General features: G+C 37.9%; 1 protein-coding gene across 1 annotated transcript; it reads left to right on the top strand.

Annotated features, from left to right (window-relative positions):
* The first annotated feature begins 1,071 nt into the window (after positions 1-1,071).
* RSL24D1 (ribosomal L24 domain containing 1) lies at positions 1,072-15,534 on the top strand. Its single transcript, XM_017881494.1, is given in 6 exon segments — positions 1,072-1,253; positions 5,263-5,299; positions 5,302-5,375; positions 7,157-7,229; positions 12,731-12,794; positions 15,389-15,534. Coding segments are annotated over 6 exon segments (462 nt in total). The 5' UTR covers positions 1,072-1,172; the 3' UTR covers positions 15,522-15,534.
* Positions 15,535-17,186: the final 1,652 nt, after the last annotated feature.

Consider the following 17,186-nt stretch of genomic DNA (forward strand, 5'->3'; position numbering starts at 1 on the left):
AATCCCTGCCCCTCATGGAGCTCACATTCCAATGGAGACAAGGTAACAGCAAGATGCAGAAAAGGGTAAATAGTATATTAACTAGTATTATAAAGAAGAGGATGTAGAGACAGGGAAACACACAAATATACATGTTTGCCTATGCACAGAAAAGCTCTGGCAGGTAACAAAAGGAACTGTTTTGCCCCTGGGGAGAAAGACAGCAGGTCTAGGAAAGGAAGTAGTTTCCGGCGAAAAGTATTTGTTTTTTTTTGTTGTTGTTGTTTTCGAGACGGAGTTTCGCTGCTGTTGCCCAGGCTAGAGTGCAATGGCGCGATTTCGGCTCACCGCAACCTCCGCTTCCAGGATTCAAGCGATTCTCCTGCCTCAGCCTCCCGAGCAGCTGGGATTACAGGCATGCGTCACCACGTCCGGTTAATTTTGTATTTTGAGTAGAGACAGGGTTTCTCCATGTTTGTCAGGCTGGTCTCAAACTATTGACCTCAGGTGATCCGCCCACCTCGGCCTCCCAGAGTGCTGGGATTACAGGCGTAAGCCACCGCGCCCGGCCGAAAATATTTACTACATATGTATATTAATTACAATGGGAAGCGGGAGACGGAGAACACGATTTTATATTTTAAAAAATTGCTGGTAAAGTCCTTGGAGCATCAACGACTCAACCGTTTTCATTATAATGTTCGAAGAAGCAACGCTGGATTGCAGGTTCTTCGCCGCTTACACCCTGCAAGTCACCATGGGACGAGAATCGAGGGCTGGTCTAGGGCAGGCAGTAGACAAACGAGTTAAGAGAGCGCACTCGAGAGCACTCCGGGGCAAAGCACAAACCAAAGATACATAAAAGGTGCGTAAATGCCGACATACACAGAAAAAAAACAATAGGCGCTGTGAGAGCGAGTTCAGAAAGTGGCGCAGAACCATATTTCCCCAAAGTAAGGGCGAACAGGTCTAGTCTGCAGCTCTGCGCCTGCGTCAAACGGCAGCGCTTTTGACCGCACGGTCGCCGGAAGCACAGTCGTGTTCGCTTCTTCTCTAACTGACCCGCGAGAACTAAGGACGCTTGCCTTTTTCCGGTCGGGGGAAGGGGGAAAGAAGGTCACTTCCGGCGACGGGGCTGTGTCACTTCCTCTCAAGCTTGGCGTTTGTTTGGTGGGGTCCCACGCGGGTTCAACATGCGTATCGAGAAGTGTTATTTCTGTTCGGGGCCCATCTACCCTGGACACGGCATGATGTTCGTCCGCAACGATTGCAAGGTGAGGCGACCGAGACCAGTCTGCGCTTCAGCCTAGCTTCCGCGGTTCCTGGACGCGGCGACTCGGTGCCGGGTGCTTCTGCGTCTGCCGGGTTTGGCCCTGGTTGCTCCCGCTGTTCCTGTGGGAGGGTGGCTTAACTGGGGTTCCGGTCTCAGTGTTCCGCTTCGGGCGTTTCTCCTTCCTGGTGTCCCGAGTGGCACTGGCCATCAGGCCACCCTTGGGTGGCATTGGCAGCGTGGAGCTTCAGGAGCGATCCCAGCTAGCGCCTACCAGGAATCTTGGATGTCTGTGAGGGCTGTTTGGCCACTCGTGTACGTGGGCCATGTTCTTGAATCCAGTAAACTTTGTTGAGTGTATACCCTTTCAGGCATTATGCTAAGGTCCATACTAAAGTGTAGAGGTTGATGGAAGTGTTCCATATTGCTTAATAGTAGACTTATGCATTAAGTCTACTGCAGGTAGTACTGCATTAGGTACTGCGGGTGAGTTGGGGAGGGTCCTGTACGGAAAGACTCAGAATGGAGGTAATATTTGTCTTGGATCCTGAATTTTGCGGAAGAAAGAGCGGAGGGGGCCTTCTAAGTGGAAGGAAATTGAACATTTTGAGAAAAGGCAGAGAACGGAGCAAATCCACTTGTTTGAGTAAGTGACTGGATTGTAAATGATGATAGAGCCTTCGGCGTAGGGCTACAAAGTATAATTATAGTAAATCTATAAACGTAAATAATAAATGAGTCCTAGTTGTGAAAGACGTTTTGAATGGTACATGAGTTTGTCCTGTCATTACAGAATGAATCCCGTTCCTCTCTTTCTCAGAGAAACACATTGTTGCTCAGAATTTGACTTCTTAAGTTTGCTTCTGAATTACTGGGCGTTCACAGATTCCTGGTTTCCACCAGATCTATTGACTTGGAATCTTTAGGGGAGGGGAAGAGGGTCTAAGAATCTGTATATTAAGGTGAATTTGACATGCTAAAGAATTACAAGTCTGACTTCAGTTTATATCTCTGTAACAGATCAAAGATATTGACCCCATTAATTAGATGCAAGGGATTCCGCTGAAAATGAGGGACCAAAGCTATGTGTGGTAAGGTAAAAGAACGTAGAAGGTTTTGAATATTTGCTCTCAGGAACATGATAAGAAGTTTATAAAAATGAAACAAAAGATTGCCAGGTTGGTGTCTAATTCAGAGTAGGCAGTATGGTTTTATACATGATCTCGTTACGATTTTGTGATTTTCGTCCAGGGTGCTTGTCAGCTGGATACTGGAATTAGAACAACAGATCGTGAGAGCTGTCAAGACCTGGTTATTGATTTGGTAGACACAGTGGAAGTTAAGTTGATGAAGAATAAGGACAATGTTGAGTTGGTTGGGAGTCATCTTGGCCTAAGGAAGACCAGTGGATCCAGAAGAGAGTTAATTGATGGAGGAAATAAAAGACAGAGGGCCTGAAGCACTAACAAAGAACAAGTATCTCACCTTTTTATATTCTTGATTTCCAAGTCTAAATCTCCTGAGCTCCAAATCTGAATTTTCCATTGGATGTACTTCACAGTGGGCCTACTGAAAGAGAATTCCTTAGTACCTCAAATCTTTTTGCTCTGTGAATTAATACCACTCTTAAGTGCCCAGATAGTTTTGCTAGAAACATGAGAGTCATCTTTGAATCTTTCACCTTTTGTATCTAGTTATCAAGACTTACCTATCCTGCCTCTGAAAAAATAGTGGTGTCTTTGCCTTCTTTCTGCTTTCCTGTCCTAGTTCAGATTAGGCACTTACCACTTTTGTAGCCTCTTGCCTAGTCTTTTTTTTTTTTTTTTTTTTTGAGACAGGGTCTCACTCTCTATTACCCAGGCTGGAGTGCAGTGGTGTGATCATGGCTCTCTGCAGCCTCAGTCTCCTGGGCTTAAGCAGTCCTCCCTCCTCAGCATCCTGAGTAGCTGGGATTACAGGTGTGCACCACCATGCCCAACATTAAAAAAAAAATTTGTAGAGACGGAGAGATCAAAATTTTTTTTTTTTTTTTTTGTAGAGACAGGGACTTGCTATGTTTCCCAGGCTTTAACTAGTCTTTCTGCCTTTATTCTCTTAGTTTCTGAGACTGTTGTTAATAGAAACTTCACCCTTTAACTCTTCTTAGGCATAAATGGATTAAGGGTAGAATTAATGCCAATTCTCCATATTTGCACATACTTTGCAAACAGGAAAAATACAGTCTTAATGAGGGCTTAATACATGTTGAATTAGTGGAATAAGAAAAGTTTGAAGACCTTTGTGAGTCCAAGGTATGGGGGATCATTTGTTAGCATGTTAGCATTTAGGGGACTAAATTAAAAGATAAACTTGAGAACATAAAGCTTTGCCTGATACATAAGCCATCCACCTCTTACACCACCATAGATTTAACCACTTCCTCATATGTGTTTACATGTTACATTATACATGATTATAGCTTTATCCCATTGTTTATATCCTAGTCAGATCTCGGTCTTTCTTGATCGCAAAGTGAGACTATCACATTGCTAGACTAAGCTTTTCAAGGTAGAGTACCAAATTTTAATTGTTCTTGTATCCTTAGCACTAGTACAACATCAGGCACATAGATACTCCTTATTTGCTGATTGAATCCCCTTCACACCTCCTCTGGTTCCAAGTCTCTTTAGATCCTTCATTGTGCCTTTCAGGTAATACCTATTAGATAAGGAACCAAGTAGATTCCTCATTGGATCTATTTGGAATTGAGAGGAGCCAAAACAAGTTTAGTCCTCCTGTTAGATAAATAGTAGAAAAAGGAATTTGCCTAAGGGTCATCTAGTAGATATTAAACGTGGGAGGCTTTTACTTAAAAAAGTAATAGTATTTTGGGCTGAAAATACTCAAATGAAATATAATTCATTTCACAATGATTTTAATATATTCATTTTTTATTTATGATTTCATAGTAGGCTACTCCAGGAGACTTTAGTAGTTCTTATATTTTCTAGTCTCTTTGAAATTAACTCAAGGATATAGACATGCTTTCACTCTAGTCTCTTAGGAGAAGGCTCTCTCGGAGGTATGGGCCTGGATCAGATTAAACTAATAGCAATGGTTTCTAAGAAAACTGTCCTACTGTGTGTAGTGACCTACTTGAGGTTCCCCATAGGGCAACATATATAAAAGGTGAAAAGTGGTATGATTTGTGATACATACTCAGGCTTATTTAGTCTGAAGTGTTTGTACTGTTTATTTTGACCTATTTATCTGTCATATCTTCTAGGTATAATTCAACTTAATTTTCTTTACCAAGATCCACAAACCCCAAATAATTACTTTTTCTCTTCCCATTTTCTCCAGTGGCATACACAAATTGCAGTGTGTTCTAAGGCATTACGAAGTAACAAAATAATACTCTTAGATTTATAAAATGAGTCCTAATAAGCCATTTCAGGAACATGTTGAAGCATCATCAAGTTGTAAGTTAGCACTATTAAAGTATTAAATATTTTAGGATGAAGATGGAGAGTTAAAGTAGTAAAGAATCTTGTTGGCAGATCTATGGATAAGTCGAAAACAAATCTATTAGAGCACCAGTTTTAGTTGCTTTTGAAATTATTTTGTGCTTGCAACAAGGAAGATGGAAAGACTCAAAAGGAGATTTCAGAGTGGTTGTTTGAAACTTTTATCCCCACTGAGGTATAAAGACAGTGAATTTTGACAATTACCCTGAATTAAGAAAGGACTTAAATGACTTTACTTACAACTGTTCCCTTTATTTGAAATAATTTTACTGTTATTCTATACAAATGATTAGTAATTTAAAATAATATTTTCAGGGCCCTTAGCCTTTGGTTGGGATGATGTTTGATAGTCAAAAAATAGTTGTTTCCATTTAATCTGATATATCTTACACATTTCTAAATGGCAGTTTAAGTAGAAGGGCATGTATTTTTTGTCTAGCAGGGGTAACATCTTATGATAGAAAAGTTTTTAATGTTGACTTCTCAGTATTTTAACTTTTCTTGTAGGTGTTCAGATTTTGCAAATCTAAATGTCATAAAAACTTTAAAAGAAGCGCAATCCTCGCAAAGTTAGGTGGACCAAAGCATTCCGGAAAGCAGCTGGTAAAGAGCTTACAGTGGTGAGTACAGTTAACTATCAATATAGTTTTTACACGTTTCACAGTTTTAGTATTTGAAGGGTGTATGTCATTTAATCAGTCATAGCAAGGCCTCCGATAACATGATTAATAAGTGCCTTATTTGTATTTGGCTTTGGAAATAATATCATTCTCACATGGTCCTGAAAACTATAATTCTGTGGAGCTACTATTTTTAGCTCTTGCAGACAAAGAGGAAAATCATTTAAATGGCTTGGGATGAAGTTGGGAATTGCTACTGAAAGATTTTGAGATGAAGTTAAGAGAAAGGATTTCTGAGCAGCAGTCAAGACTCAGGTGAAGTTTATAATAGACTCATTTATCAGTTTCTGGATTTCCTTAGCAGGGCTTTGTATCAGAGCAGAGAAATTAGTAGTGTTGGTGTGAGGAGGACTAGAGCTAAGTCAAGGGGGAAGAAGATTTAATGGAGTGAGCCTCCATCATTATATTGTTATATTGAATTGATAAAAGGATATTTTGAAGCTGTCCACGTTGAGTCCCTGTAAAGAAAGGAGATGAAAATGTAGTACAGGCTACCTTTGAGGGAGGAAGATCTTTTAAACTGTCCCCTCTGTCCATGGCCTCCTTTACCCACCAAACCTATGACCCCTTTCCCACCTTTTTATTGCTAAAGGGCAGTATCTGCAAGCATTTTCCATCAAGCCGTTTCCTGGCTTCCTTAATACTAGAGCTTTGCAGTGAATGTAAAGAGTATTGTTTGACCAGATGCAAGGCCAAATCATAATTACTGTCACAAAAATAATTTTCATTCTGGACGAGAAGCAGCATAGCAGCCTAAATGCAAGTGGCAGCTGCCTGAGGAAAGACTGCCGGTCACAGTCATTTACTGATTACCATTTACCTTGTGGCTGAGGTTATTATGCTCTGAATAAAGGTGTGTATATATAAAAGAAATAGTAGCTAAATCCAGAGGTAGTGCTGTTTTATATGCCTGTCAGATTTGAAAACCAAGAAATACCTGTAGCTTTTCCAAAATTGTTTTGTGTGTTTTAAGATTAAAAGGATCGTTAACTGTAAAAATACCATCCACTAGCAATGGTAACAATCTTTGGAGGAGATCGGAAGAAATGTAGGGCCTGACTTATATTCTGCAGAGTAGCACCTCATTTGTTTGAAGATATATATAGTTTTCTTTTTTTTTTTTTTATTACACTTTAAGTTCTAGGGTACGTGTGCATAACATGCAGGTTTGTTACATATGTATACTTGTGCCATGTTGGTGTGCTGCACCCAGCAACTCGTCATATATAGTTTTCATACCTTTTTGCTATAACAGATAGATACTTAGGTTGAACCATATGAAATTTTCTCTCTCTCTTTTTTTCTATCTCCTATAGGAAGGCCATGGAATTCTTGATGTTGATTTTTTTTGATCTGTGAAAAATGGCAGTTTCATATGGTTCAATGTAATTCAGAGTTTCCTGGCTTTGAATCTTATCTGGGAATGGAAATGGGGAAGGTTTTTCAGTTTGTAATCCTGATAATTGTTATATGCCGTTCTGAGGGATGGAGGTGTTACTGACTCCACCTCTCTCTTTGAGAATCACCGTTATATAGAGAGATGTTTTCAGTAGGGAGGTGTGAAAGGAGAAAAAGTTTGAAAACCTATATTCTCTGAGATCACCCTGAGGGGTGAATCTTGATGTATGTTCACTCACAACACTTATGAAAAGGAAGGTGTTTTAAGAAATGTTTCCTTTTTACTTTTCTTAAAACTTTATCTCCTCTGTTCCCTCTTACAGGATAATTCATTTGAATTTGAAAAACGTAGAAATGAACCTATCAAATACCAGCGAGAGCTTTGGAATAAAACTAGTAAGTCACAGAAAAATACCAATAATTTTGAGGAGAGACTGGTTTGGGATAATACTATAACTTTAAGTGTCAGTTTGTTGTTTAAATATTGAATTTTCCATTTGTCATCACCTGGCTTTTATTATTTTATCCTCATTTTAATGGTTCTGTTGTAGTCATATCTTTTATCAATTTTTTTTTTTTTACAATTGGCTGGTGTGTTCATTTTAAAATAATGTAATTATTCACTTTGATACTACATGAAGTGCCCACATAGAGGTGTAAAAACATACAAGTGGCTGAAAAAAATAGAGAAGGAAAATACTGTTTTAGGGTGAGTGTGGGACAGTTAAAATACACACAAAACCTAACACACTTCACATGTTTAGACCATATAGTTTAGGATATAAACTTGTATTCTGTATACCTTATAATTAAAATTAAAAAGTGTAGTGCTTAAGGTCATCATTACAAATGTCCTGAGAATTTCTAAGTATTTGACTTAGGTAAAAAATGAAGTTATAATCTTCTGAAATTAAAAGCAATAATATCTAGTTTTTTTCTTTTTTTACCTGAAGTAGGCAGAGAGTTTAATGAAAAAAGTCCCATATTTAGAAAAAGTTAATCCCTTAAGCTAGCTTGTAGGTTCTACCACATTTTTGTATGTTTGGATGTTTGGGACCCTTGGCCCTGCCTTTTAATTATTATTATTATTATTTTTTTCTTTGAGAGTCAAAGTCTTGCTCTGTCCACCCGGCTGGAGTGCAGTGGCATGATCTCAGCTCACTGCAGTCGCTGCCTTCCAGGTTTAAACAATTCTCCTGCCTCAGCCTCCCGGGTAGCTGGGATTACAGGCGCATGCCACCACACCTGGCTAATTTTTGTATTTTTAGTAGAGGTGGGTTTTCGCCATGTTGGCCAGGGTGGCCTTGAACTCCTGACCTCAAGTGATCCACCCGTCTTGGCCTCCCAAAGTGCTGGGATTACAGGCGTGAGCCACTATGCCGGGCACCGGCGCTGCCTTCTTTTCTTCCCATGGTTACCTTTGTGCACCCTGTAGCCATTTCTAGTGTTGGGTGTGGGGGTGATGTGGTTTGTTAACCAGAGTCTGTAAGGCTTAGAATTCCACAAGCTTTATTACTCTCCTAATAGATCATAGGCAGGGCATCCCTTTCTGTACTCCAGTCAGTCACGAGACTTCAGGGGAAGAATTGAAAATGTGTGGACCTTTGTAGTAGTATTTATACCTTCTAAACCAGGGGCATTCAATCTTTGACTTCCCTGGGCCACATTGGAAGAAGAATTGTCTTAGGGCACATATAAACTACACTAACACTAATGATAGCTGATGAGCTAAGAAAAAAAAATTGCAAAAAACTCTATGTTTTAAGAAAGTTTACGAATTTATGTTGGGCTGTGGGTTGGTCAAGCTTGTTCTAAAGCTTTGTTTACCCTGGACTATGTGGAGAAATTGGAGTTTAGATTTGGAATTGCCTTTTCTATACTTAGCCCTAATTATTGTACCCTTTGGGTCTCTCCCACCCCCTTTTTAAAAAGTAAGGTCTTTTCCTTCTGCTTTATAATTAGAGGAAGAGTTAATTTCTGAAATTTTATTTGGTTTATTTGATAAGGAAATAACACTTATTCAAACTCAAGAATTTCTAAAGAGATTAACTTATAGGATTATTAAATTGATTTCAAAAGGCATCCTTATCAAGGACATTATTGGAAAGTCCTGAAGCATTTCTTTCTTTCTTTCTTTTTTTTTTTTTGAGACAGAGTCTCTCTCTGTTGCCCAGGCTGGAGTGCAGTGGTGCGATCTCGGCTCACTGCAACCTCCGCCTCCCGGGTTCAAGCAATTTTCCTGCCTAAGCCTCCCAAGTAGCTGGGACTACAGGCACATGCCGCCATGCCTGGCTAATTTTTTTTGTATTTTAGTAGAGACAGGGTTTCACCATGTTGCTCAGGCTGGTGGCAAGCTTCTGAGCTCAGACAATCTGCCCGCCTCGGTCTCCGAAAGTGCTGGGATTACAGGCGTGAGCCACCATGCCTGGCCAGTCCTGAAGCATTTCTGGACTTCATTCAGTTTTATTTCATTTTGACCTTTGCTTTTGTTGTTGTTATTATTACTTGAAGCTCCAGATCATTTTTACATATTTTGTAACTACTTTGACTTAGTGGGTATTTAGGTGGTTGTTGAAATGAGGTGCATATCCAATTTCAGTGATACGTGAATAATCAGTTCTATGGTCCACCATGCTAGTTTCATGTTATATTGCTCGAGAGAAGTACTGCTGTGTTCTGTATGACTTCACATGCTGTAATGGTAATGTTCTCTGCAGTTCTTTATTTTAATTCATTGCACATTTATTAAGCACTGCCTGTGGTATACAAAGATGAACAGGTCACACACAGTCTCTGCCCTCTATGTGCATTTACTGAGTACTCCTATTTTGTTGTTTCTGTTAGGTTTTATTACAGAGTCTCATTCTCTTGCCCCCCTCATTTGTACATCTGTAAATTCTGTAAGAAACAGTGCTCTATAGATTTTTTTTTTTCCTGCACTGATTCTGCTTTCTTTTTTACTGGGATCCTAAAAATAGATTTTTCTAAGAAGATCTGCTAAGTGGACAGTATGAGTGCTAAGTATATAGGATGAGAGTCTTTGGAATTTAAGATTGTTTCCTTGTGTTTTACACAATTAATAAAAGTTGTTTTCAGTATTGTTCCAGAACAATATATTATTCTTCTAAGAGATTTATTGATTCTCCATACCCCTCATATTTCAATATCATTTGGTCTGTAAACTAATCTGTTGACAAGAGTTGTATGTTCATTACTTACATTATCAAATTATGTGAGGATATGGATTGAACAACCTTCGTTAAGGTATTGATGTCTGTAGAAACAGTAGTGTGTTAGAATTTCAAAAATACCAGGAAAAGTAGTTTGCACTTTATCCCTCATAGCTGTCTGTGTTGCAGGTGAATTTTTAATGTTTTCAGATTTTTTTTTTTAACTTTTACTTATTTTGTTGAACTTTTTTCTAATCTTAGTAGCTTTTGGGGTACAAGTGGTTTTTTGGTTACATGGTTTAATTGTAGATTGGCAAAATCTGAGATTTTAGTGCATCCATCACCTGAGTAGTGTACATTGTACCCAATGTATAGTTTTTACCCCTTACCCCACCCCACCCCCACTTTTGAGTCCCCATAGTCCATTATACCGCTCTGTATGCCTTTGCGTGCCATAGCTTAGCCCTCACTTATAAGTGAGAACATACAGTATTAGGTTTTCTATTCCTGGGTTACTTCATTTAGAATAATGGCCTCCAATTCCATCCAAGTTGCTGCAAAAGACATTATTTCATTCCTTTTCTTGGGTGAGTACTATTCCATCATGTATAAATACCTCATTTTCTTTACCCACTTGTTGGTCGATGAGCACTTAGGTTGGTTCCATATCTTTGTAGTTGTGAATTGTACAGTCAGATGCTTCTTAGGTTCAAAATATTTCAATCTTCTGGAATATTTGGAAATACAGTATATTATTCTTTGGAAAAGATTTTCCTGCCACTTGTGTTTATTTCCCTTCTAAATAAGTTTAAAGTGTGGAAATGCTTCTGAGTACTAGAACTTGTCCTTATTTTTACTGAGAGACAAAAAAGTTACATATCCAGCATATTACTAATTCTGAGCTACAGCATATGCAGATTTATAGTTGACATTTTCTTAGAATTATTTATATAAATGTTGCTTTAATACTAGAGGTCTTAAAGATTGTCCTGGTGGTTTTTGTTAAAATGTGGATTCAGATATAATAGGTTTGTGTGGGGCCTGAAATCCCTTTTTTCTAACAAGCTCCCAAATGATGCCACTGTTACTGGTCCCAGACTACAGTTTTAAAAAAGTTTTTATTTTGACCTAATTTCAGATTATAGAAAAGTTGCAGGAGTAGAGTTCTCTGACATCCTTCATCCAGACTCCCTGAATGTCAACATTTTGTTAAATTAATTTTTTCTCTTTGTCTTTCTTCTTTCTCCCTTTCTCCCTTTAGTGTATATTTTTCTGAACTGTTTAAGCAAACCTAATGTTCTTTATCCCTAGTTTAATATGTATTTCCAGAAATAAGAGCATTCTCTCACATAACCACACTGCAATTATTAAAATTAAGAAATTAACATTGATAGAATATTATTACCTAATCTCAGACCTATTCGTATTTCTCCAATTGTCCCAGTCATATTCTTTATAGCAAAATTTTTAAGAGTAGTACATGTCATGTCTCTTTAATCTCTTTTAATCTGGAACATTTCCTGAGTTGGTCTTTATATTTCATGATATTGACAGTTTCAAAGAATATGGGCCAGGAGTTTGGTATAAAATTTCTTAACTGAATTGTTTGATGTTTCCTTCAGATTAGGTTTGGATAATGCATGTTTGGCAAGAGCACCAGAGATCTGATGCTGGGTTTTTTCAGTGTGTTTTGTCAGGAGACACAGGCTGTCCATTAGTTCCATTACTAGCAGTGTTAACTTTGATCATTTGGTTAAGGTGGTGTCTGTCAGGTTTTTCCACTGAAGAGTTACTGTTTTACTCTTTTTAATGAATAAGTATACTTTTGGGAGATACTTTAATACTATATAAATATCGTATTCTTTAGATCAGCAGACTACACTTTAAAGAGCTAGATCAGAAGTTGTGGTGTCTGAGCCACTGAGCACTTGAAATGTGGCTAGTCTAAATTGCGTTGTGCTGTAAATGTGAAATGAATGCTGGATTTTGAAGACTTAATATGAAAACGGGAATAAAATATTTCACTAATAATTTTATATAGATTGCATGTTGAATGACAGTATTTTGAAAATTTGGGTTAAATAAAATGTATCATTAAATTTCCACCTGTTCCTTTTTACTTTAAAAAATATGGCTACTAGAAAATTTAAAATTTCATATGTGGTTTGTCTTTCATCGGATAGTACTAATAGAGATTTTAGAGCATAGTTGGACTCAGCCCCCTTTTAGCCAACGTTCCTGTAGACATTTTCTAAAACAGTTGGATTCTTGTGGTCTAGAACATATTAGTATTGATTGTTTGGTTCATTCTGCCAATATCATGTGCTAACCATATCCCAAGCACTTTAAGTGTTCATAACCAGAAAGATGCTGTCTTTATTCATGGAAATTACAAGTTAAGAATGAGATTAGTTGTCAATAGTCCAAGTTCTCTTTGGAGTAAAATTTGAAAAGCATTGGATTGGTTTAAAGTGGAAGGAAAATTTAACAGCAGCAGAGACTTTTGTCAAATAAAAATTAGAGAAATGATACTTGTTAGAGAGAATGTTGAGAGTGATGATGAGTATATACCTTCTTCAGCTTTTGAGTAGGGATTGTTTTGTAATGATTTTTTTCATGTAAATTCATTTCTAAATCAGAATAATAAAGAAGTGCTTGTTAATGCAGTTGTTGATCGTACTGCTTGAATGTGCGTACATTTGCTAACTCTTACGAACTTTTTTGTAGTTGATGCAATGAAGAGAGTTGAAGAGATCAAACAGAAACGCCAAGCTAAATTTATAATGAACAGGTATGAATATTTATGTGGAGTAACTTTCGGAAAGTAATTACTAGTAGATATTTAGAGGCGTTCATATATATTTTTTTAATTTTTAATTTTGACATAACTTCAGACTTACCAAAAACTTCCAGGAATAATATGAAGAACTCTTGTATATTCTGCTAGCATTTTACATTTACTTTATGTATTGAAGACCATAACGCTTTTTCCTTCTAAGTATACTTAAGTGTATGTAACCTAAAAATAACATTCTCTTAAACACAGTGTGGTTATCTGTCAGTCAGGAAATTAACATTGATGTAATACTATTATATAATCTATGAACTTTGTTTAGACCTCACCAGTTTTTCTGATTACGTCCATAGCAACGGAAAGTCCTTCATACTTCTTCAGGCTCCTTTAATCTGGACAGTTTCTCATCTTTCTTTATTTTACATGACAGTGATAGTTTTTAAGACCATAGGTCAAGTTATTGTATAGAATGTTGTTCAATTTGGGTTTGTCTGATATCTTCCTCATTAGATTTTGGTTAGGCACCTTTGGCAGGGATGTCACAGAAATGATGGCATATCCTTCTCATGCATCATATCGGGAAGCACATGATGTCACCTTGCTGGTGATGTTAACTTTGATCATTTGATTAAGGTGATGTCTGTTAGGTTTCTCCACTGGAAGGTTACTATTTTGTTTTCCTTATAATCAGTATGTATCTTCGGGGAGATACATAGAGATTCAATAAAGAGCCTATTACTCCTCAAACTTGTACCTACTGGTTTTGGTTTTCATTAGAGTCTTACCTGAATCAGTTACTACTATTGTTGTGATTGTTGCCAAATGGTGGTTTTTCTAATTCCATCATTTCTTCTACATTTTTTAGTTGATTTTCTCATGTAAGAAAGAACTTTCCCTTTTCCATCAATTTCTTTTTTTTTTTTTTTTTTTTTGTTGTTGTTGAGATGGAGTCTCGCTCTGTCGCCCAGGCTGGAGTGCAGTGGCCGGATCTCAGCTCACTGCAAGCTCCGCCTCCCGGGTTTACGCCATTCTCCTGCCTCAGCCTCCCGAGTAGCTGGGACTACAGGCGCCCGCCACCTCGCCCGGCTAGTTTTTTGTATTTTTAGTAGAGACGGGGTTTCACCGTGTTAGCCAGGATGGTCTCGATCTCCTGACCTCGTGATCCGCCCGTCTCGGCCTCCCAAAGTGCTGGGATTACAGGCTTGAGCCACTGCGCCCGGCCCCCTTTTCCATCAATTTCAAGATTTATTCCTTTACTCATATTACATCTGTGTGTATTCATGGATTCTTACGGTATACATTGGGTTATAATTCTTGATTGTCATTATTTATTTTGATGTTCTAAGTGGCCCGAGTTTGGCCTGTGGGAGTTCCTCCAGGCAGACTGTTATGTCATTTTGACAGTTCTCCTCATTCTTTGAGTGCATTCATGTTTTATAGCTAACAAGATGTTTCCTCTTCCCCAGCTTGGAATCAGCTATTTTTTTCAGAGCAGGACCATTAGCTTTTAAATTAATTGCTATGGAATATGTCATGGAAAAGAAGCACGTGCCAGCAGCTTTGTGGCTTAAAAATTTTAAAGCATTTCAGAAAAATGTTTGAGGACTAGTCTGTTAGCATTTCTATTGAATATCATGTGTTTTATGCTATTTTAATTACCCAGTGGTTTTTAAAAAATTATATAACAGATTTATCCATTTGAGGAGAAAAGATGGGGCACTGTAACAGTTAAAGGGTTAAAGGTTGTTTTATGTAGTAGAGTACCACTTATTTTTTTTTTTTTGAGACTGAGTCTCGCTCTGTCGCCCAGGCTGGAGTGCAGTGGCGCCATCTTGGCTCACTGCAGGCTCCGCTTCCCAGGTTCATGCCATTCTCCTGCCTCAGCCTCCCTAGTAGCTGGGACTACAGGCGCCCACCACCATGCCTGGCTAATTTTTTGTATTTTTAGTAGAGACGGGGTTTTACCATGTTAGCCAGGATGGTCTCGATCTCCTGACCTCGTGATCCACCCGCCACGGCCTCCCAGAGTGCTGGGATTACAGGTGTGAGCCACCGCGCCCAGCCAAGCACTACTTCTTTTCATGACTCACATCCTTCGTTTACTCAGCAAATATATATTGAGCTCCCATTTTGTGCCAGTCTTAAGTACGAAGAATGAATGCATGGACAAGTGTTGTGGTAGGGTAGGAATCCCATTTTGAGCTAATTACGAACTAGAAAACCACTTTGAGTTTGAGTTGTTAGGGAAGTAAATGTACATTTGTGAGGGCTTAACAGGTGACCTTACCTTAGGTTTGGGAATAAATGTAAGGTATATATCTCTTTTAGGTTATGTTCACCACTTGCCATTTGGGAATAATGTGAGAGAACTGAGAGACTCTTTGTTCACTTGGTGTTGATGCTCCTGCTGGATGGCGGGGGGGTGTTGTGGGGAGAAGAAAGGGGAGTGAACAGAAGGGCAGCTATCATGTTTCCATTCCCCATCTGTGGGGCTAACTGAAGTAACAACATTTAGAAGCTGTATTGTGAATTGATGCCGCTTAAAGCAGTGTTAGTAACTGAAATTTTGGCTTTAATGTGTTTTGTTGTAGATTGAAGAAAAATAAAGAGCTACAGAAAGTTCAGGATATCAAAGAAGTCAAGCAAAACATCCATCTTATCCGAGCCCCTCTTGTAGGTAAGTACTGCATTGCACAGGAGTTTTCTGCTTTAAGAAGAAAATGAAAATCTAGATTTTGTGGTCTGTGTATTTGGGTACCAACTAACTTTGGGTATTTTTTCCTTTAAATATTATCTTTCATAGTAAATTTCTGATATGATTTGGTGTATTCAAATGTAATTTATTCAGTATTTCCCAGTTGTAATCTATTTATATGGTGTTTCTTCTTTCCCTTCATTGAATTCTGTGTTCCATATCTCCCCAAGTTAAGCAAAATGATTTGAGTAATAGTTTTGTAGATGATTTTTGTCTCACACTTGTATTGATTAAAGGACAATGTTTTATATTAGCGTTTCTCAAACTTTGGTATCAGAATTACCAACTTGGGGAACTTAGTATAAATACATAGGCCGAGGCTCTTTGAGTCTGGGCCACTGTTCAGTAGCGTTCCAGGTGATTCTGATACTAAAATTTGGACTACTGTTTCTTTTACTCAGCTAACACCAAGTACAGTCTCTTATGCAATTTACTTAGGTAGATCACTTAAAGGGAAAGAAATCTTTACGTAAAGATCAAATTCTGTAAGCACATGTTGAGTACATTTGTGTAAATCTACTTGTATTATTTTTGTACCAAATTTTATTAAAGTAGACAAAATTCTGAAGCATTTGTTTCACATATTGATGATAACAAACTGATAGTCAAAAAGCACCAGAAAGGAACCATTGTTACCTAATTTTTTAGGTAATCCTCTTTGAGGTAGATAGAACAGTGTTAAGAGCAGGGACCTTGGATCCAGATGGCCGGAGTTCACATGCCAGCGCTTTGACTTATATGACTTTCTAGTTGAGTGACCTTCAGCAAGTTAATATGTCTTGGAGCCTCAGTTTTCTCATATTTAAAATGGGGGGTTGTTATGAGGGTGAAATGAGCAAATGTATGCAGAATGTTTATTTAATGCATGGCATATCGTAAGACCTATGTTAGTTTAGCTGTTATTAAATTTCTTAGGAATGGCTTATATTACTTTAAAACATGCAGGATCCTTTATAAAGTGTTGATGTGAATTCTGTAAGGTCACATTGAATTAAGTTGTTTATTTTTTACTTTTTTTTATTAAAGGCAAAGGGAAGCCAGTTGGAAGAGAAAGATGGCTACAGCAGTTACAAGAGGATGGACATGGAGCATGGCTCCTTAAAATCTCTGCTAACCATTTCTTTTGTGCTACATTTGAAAATACCCTTTGGATACTTGGAAACTGTTAATTATCTATTATTTTTTACATAAGGTTCACTTAAATGAAAAGTAATTAAGATACATCGTTTCCTACATTGCCCTTCTACATAACATCAGATATTACGGATGTTAGATTGGCATCTCAGTGCTTAAATCTTCACTGATAGATGTACTGAGCGCTAAATCATGAAAATCTCTACTTATTAACTATGCAAGTGAATTGTGGGATGTAAAATGGTTATGCCATTTGGATAATGGCACTAGGCCAGCATTTGTATGTAACTAATGGGCAAAATTATGGGGTCTAGTGATGTATAAAATAAAATATTCTTTGCAGTAAAATATTCCCTTTGTTAATGTTATAGAAGGGGGGTTACAAAAAGGAACTAACAATTTGTATGGCAGTATCAGGTATTATTTTTGTTTTAGTATTTCCTGTTTTGGTTTATTTGCATCTTAGAAGAGCATAATGACATTGTTTGATGAAACCTAAA

The sequence above is a fragment of the Rhinopithecus bieti genome, unplaced genomic scaffold (assembly GCF_001698545.2).
Source record: "Rhinopithecus bieti isolate Rb0 unplaced genomic scaffold, ASM169854v2 scaffold_1106, whole genome shotgun sequence".
In the NCBI taxonomy this organism is placed as follows: domain Eukaryota; kingdom Metazoa; phylum Chordata; class Mammalia; order Primates; family Cercopithecidae; genus Rhinopithecus; species Rhinopithecus bieti.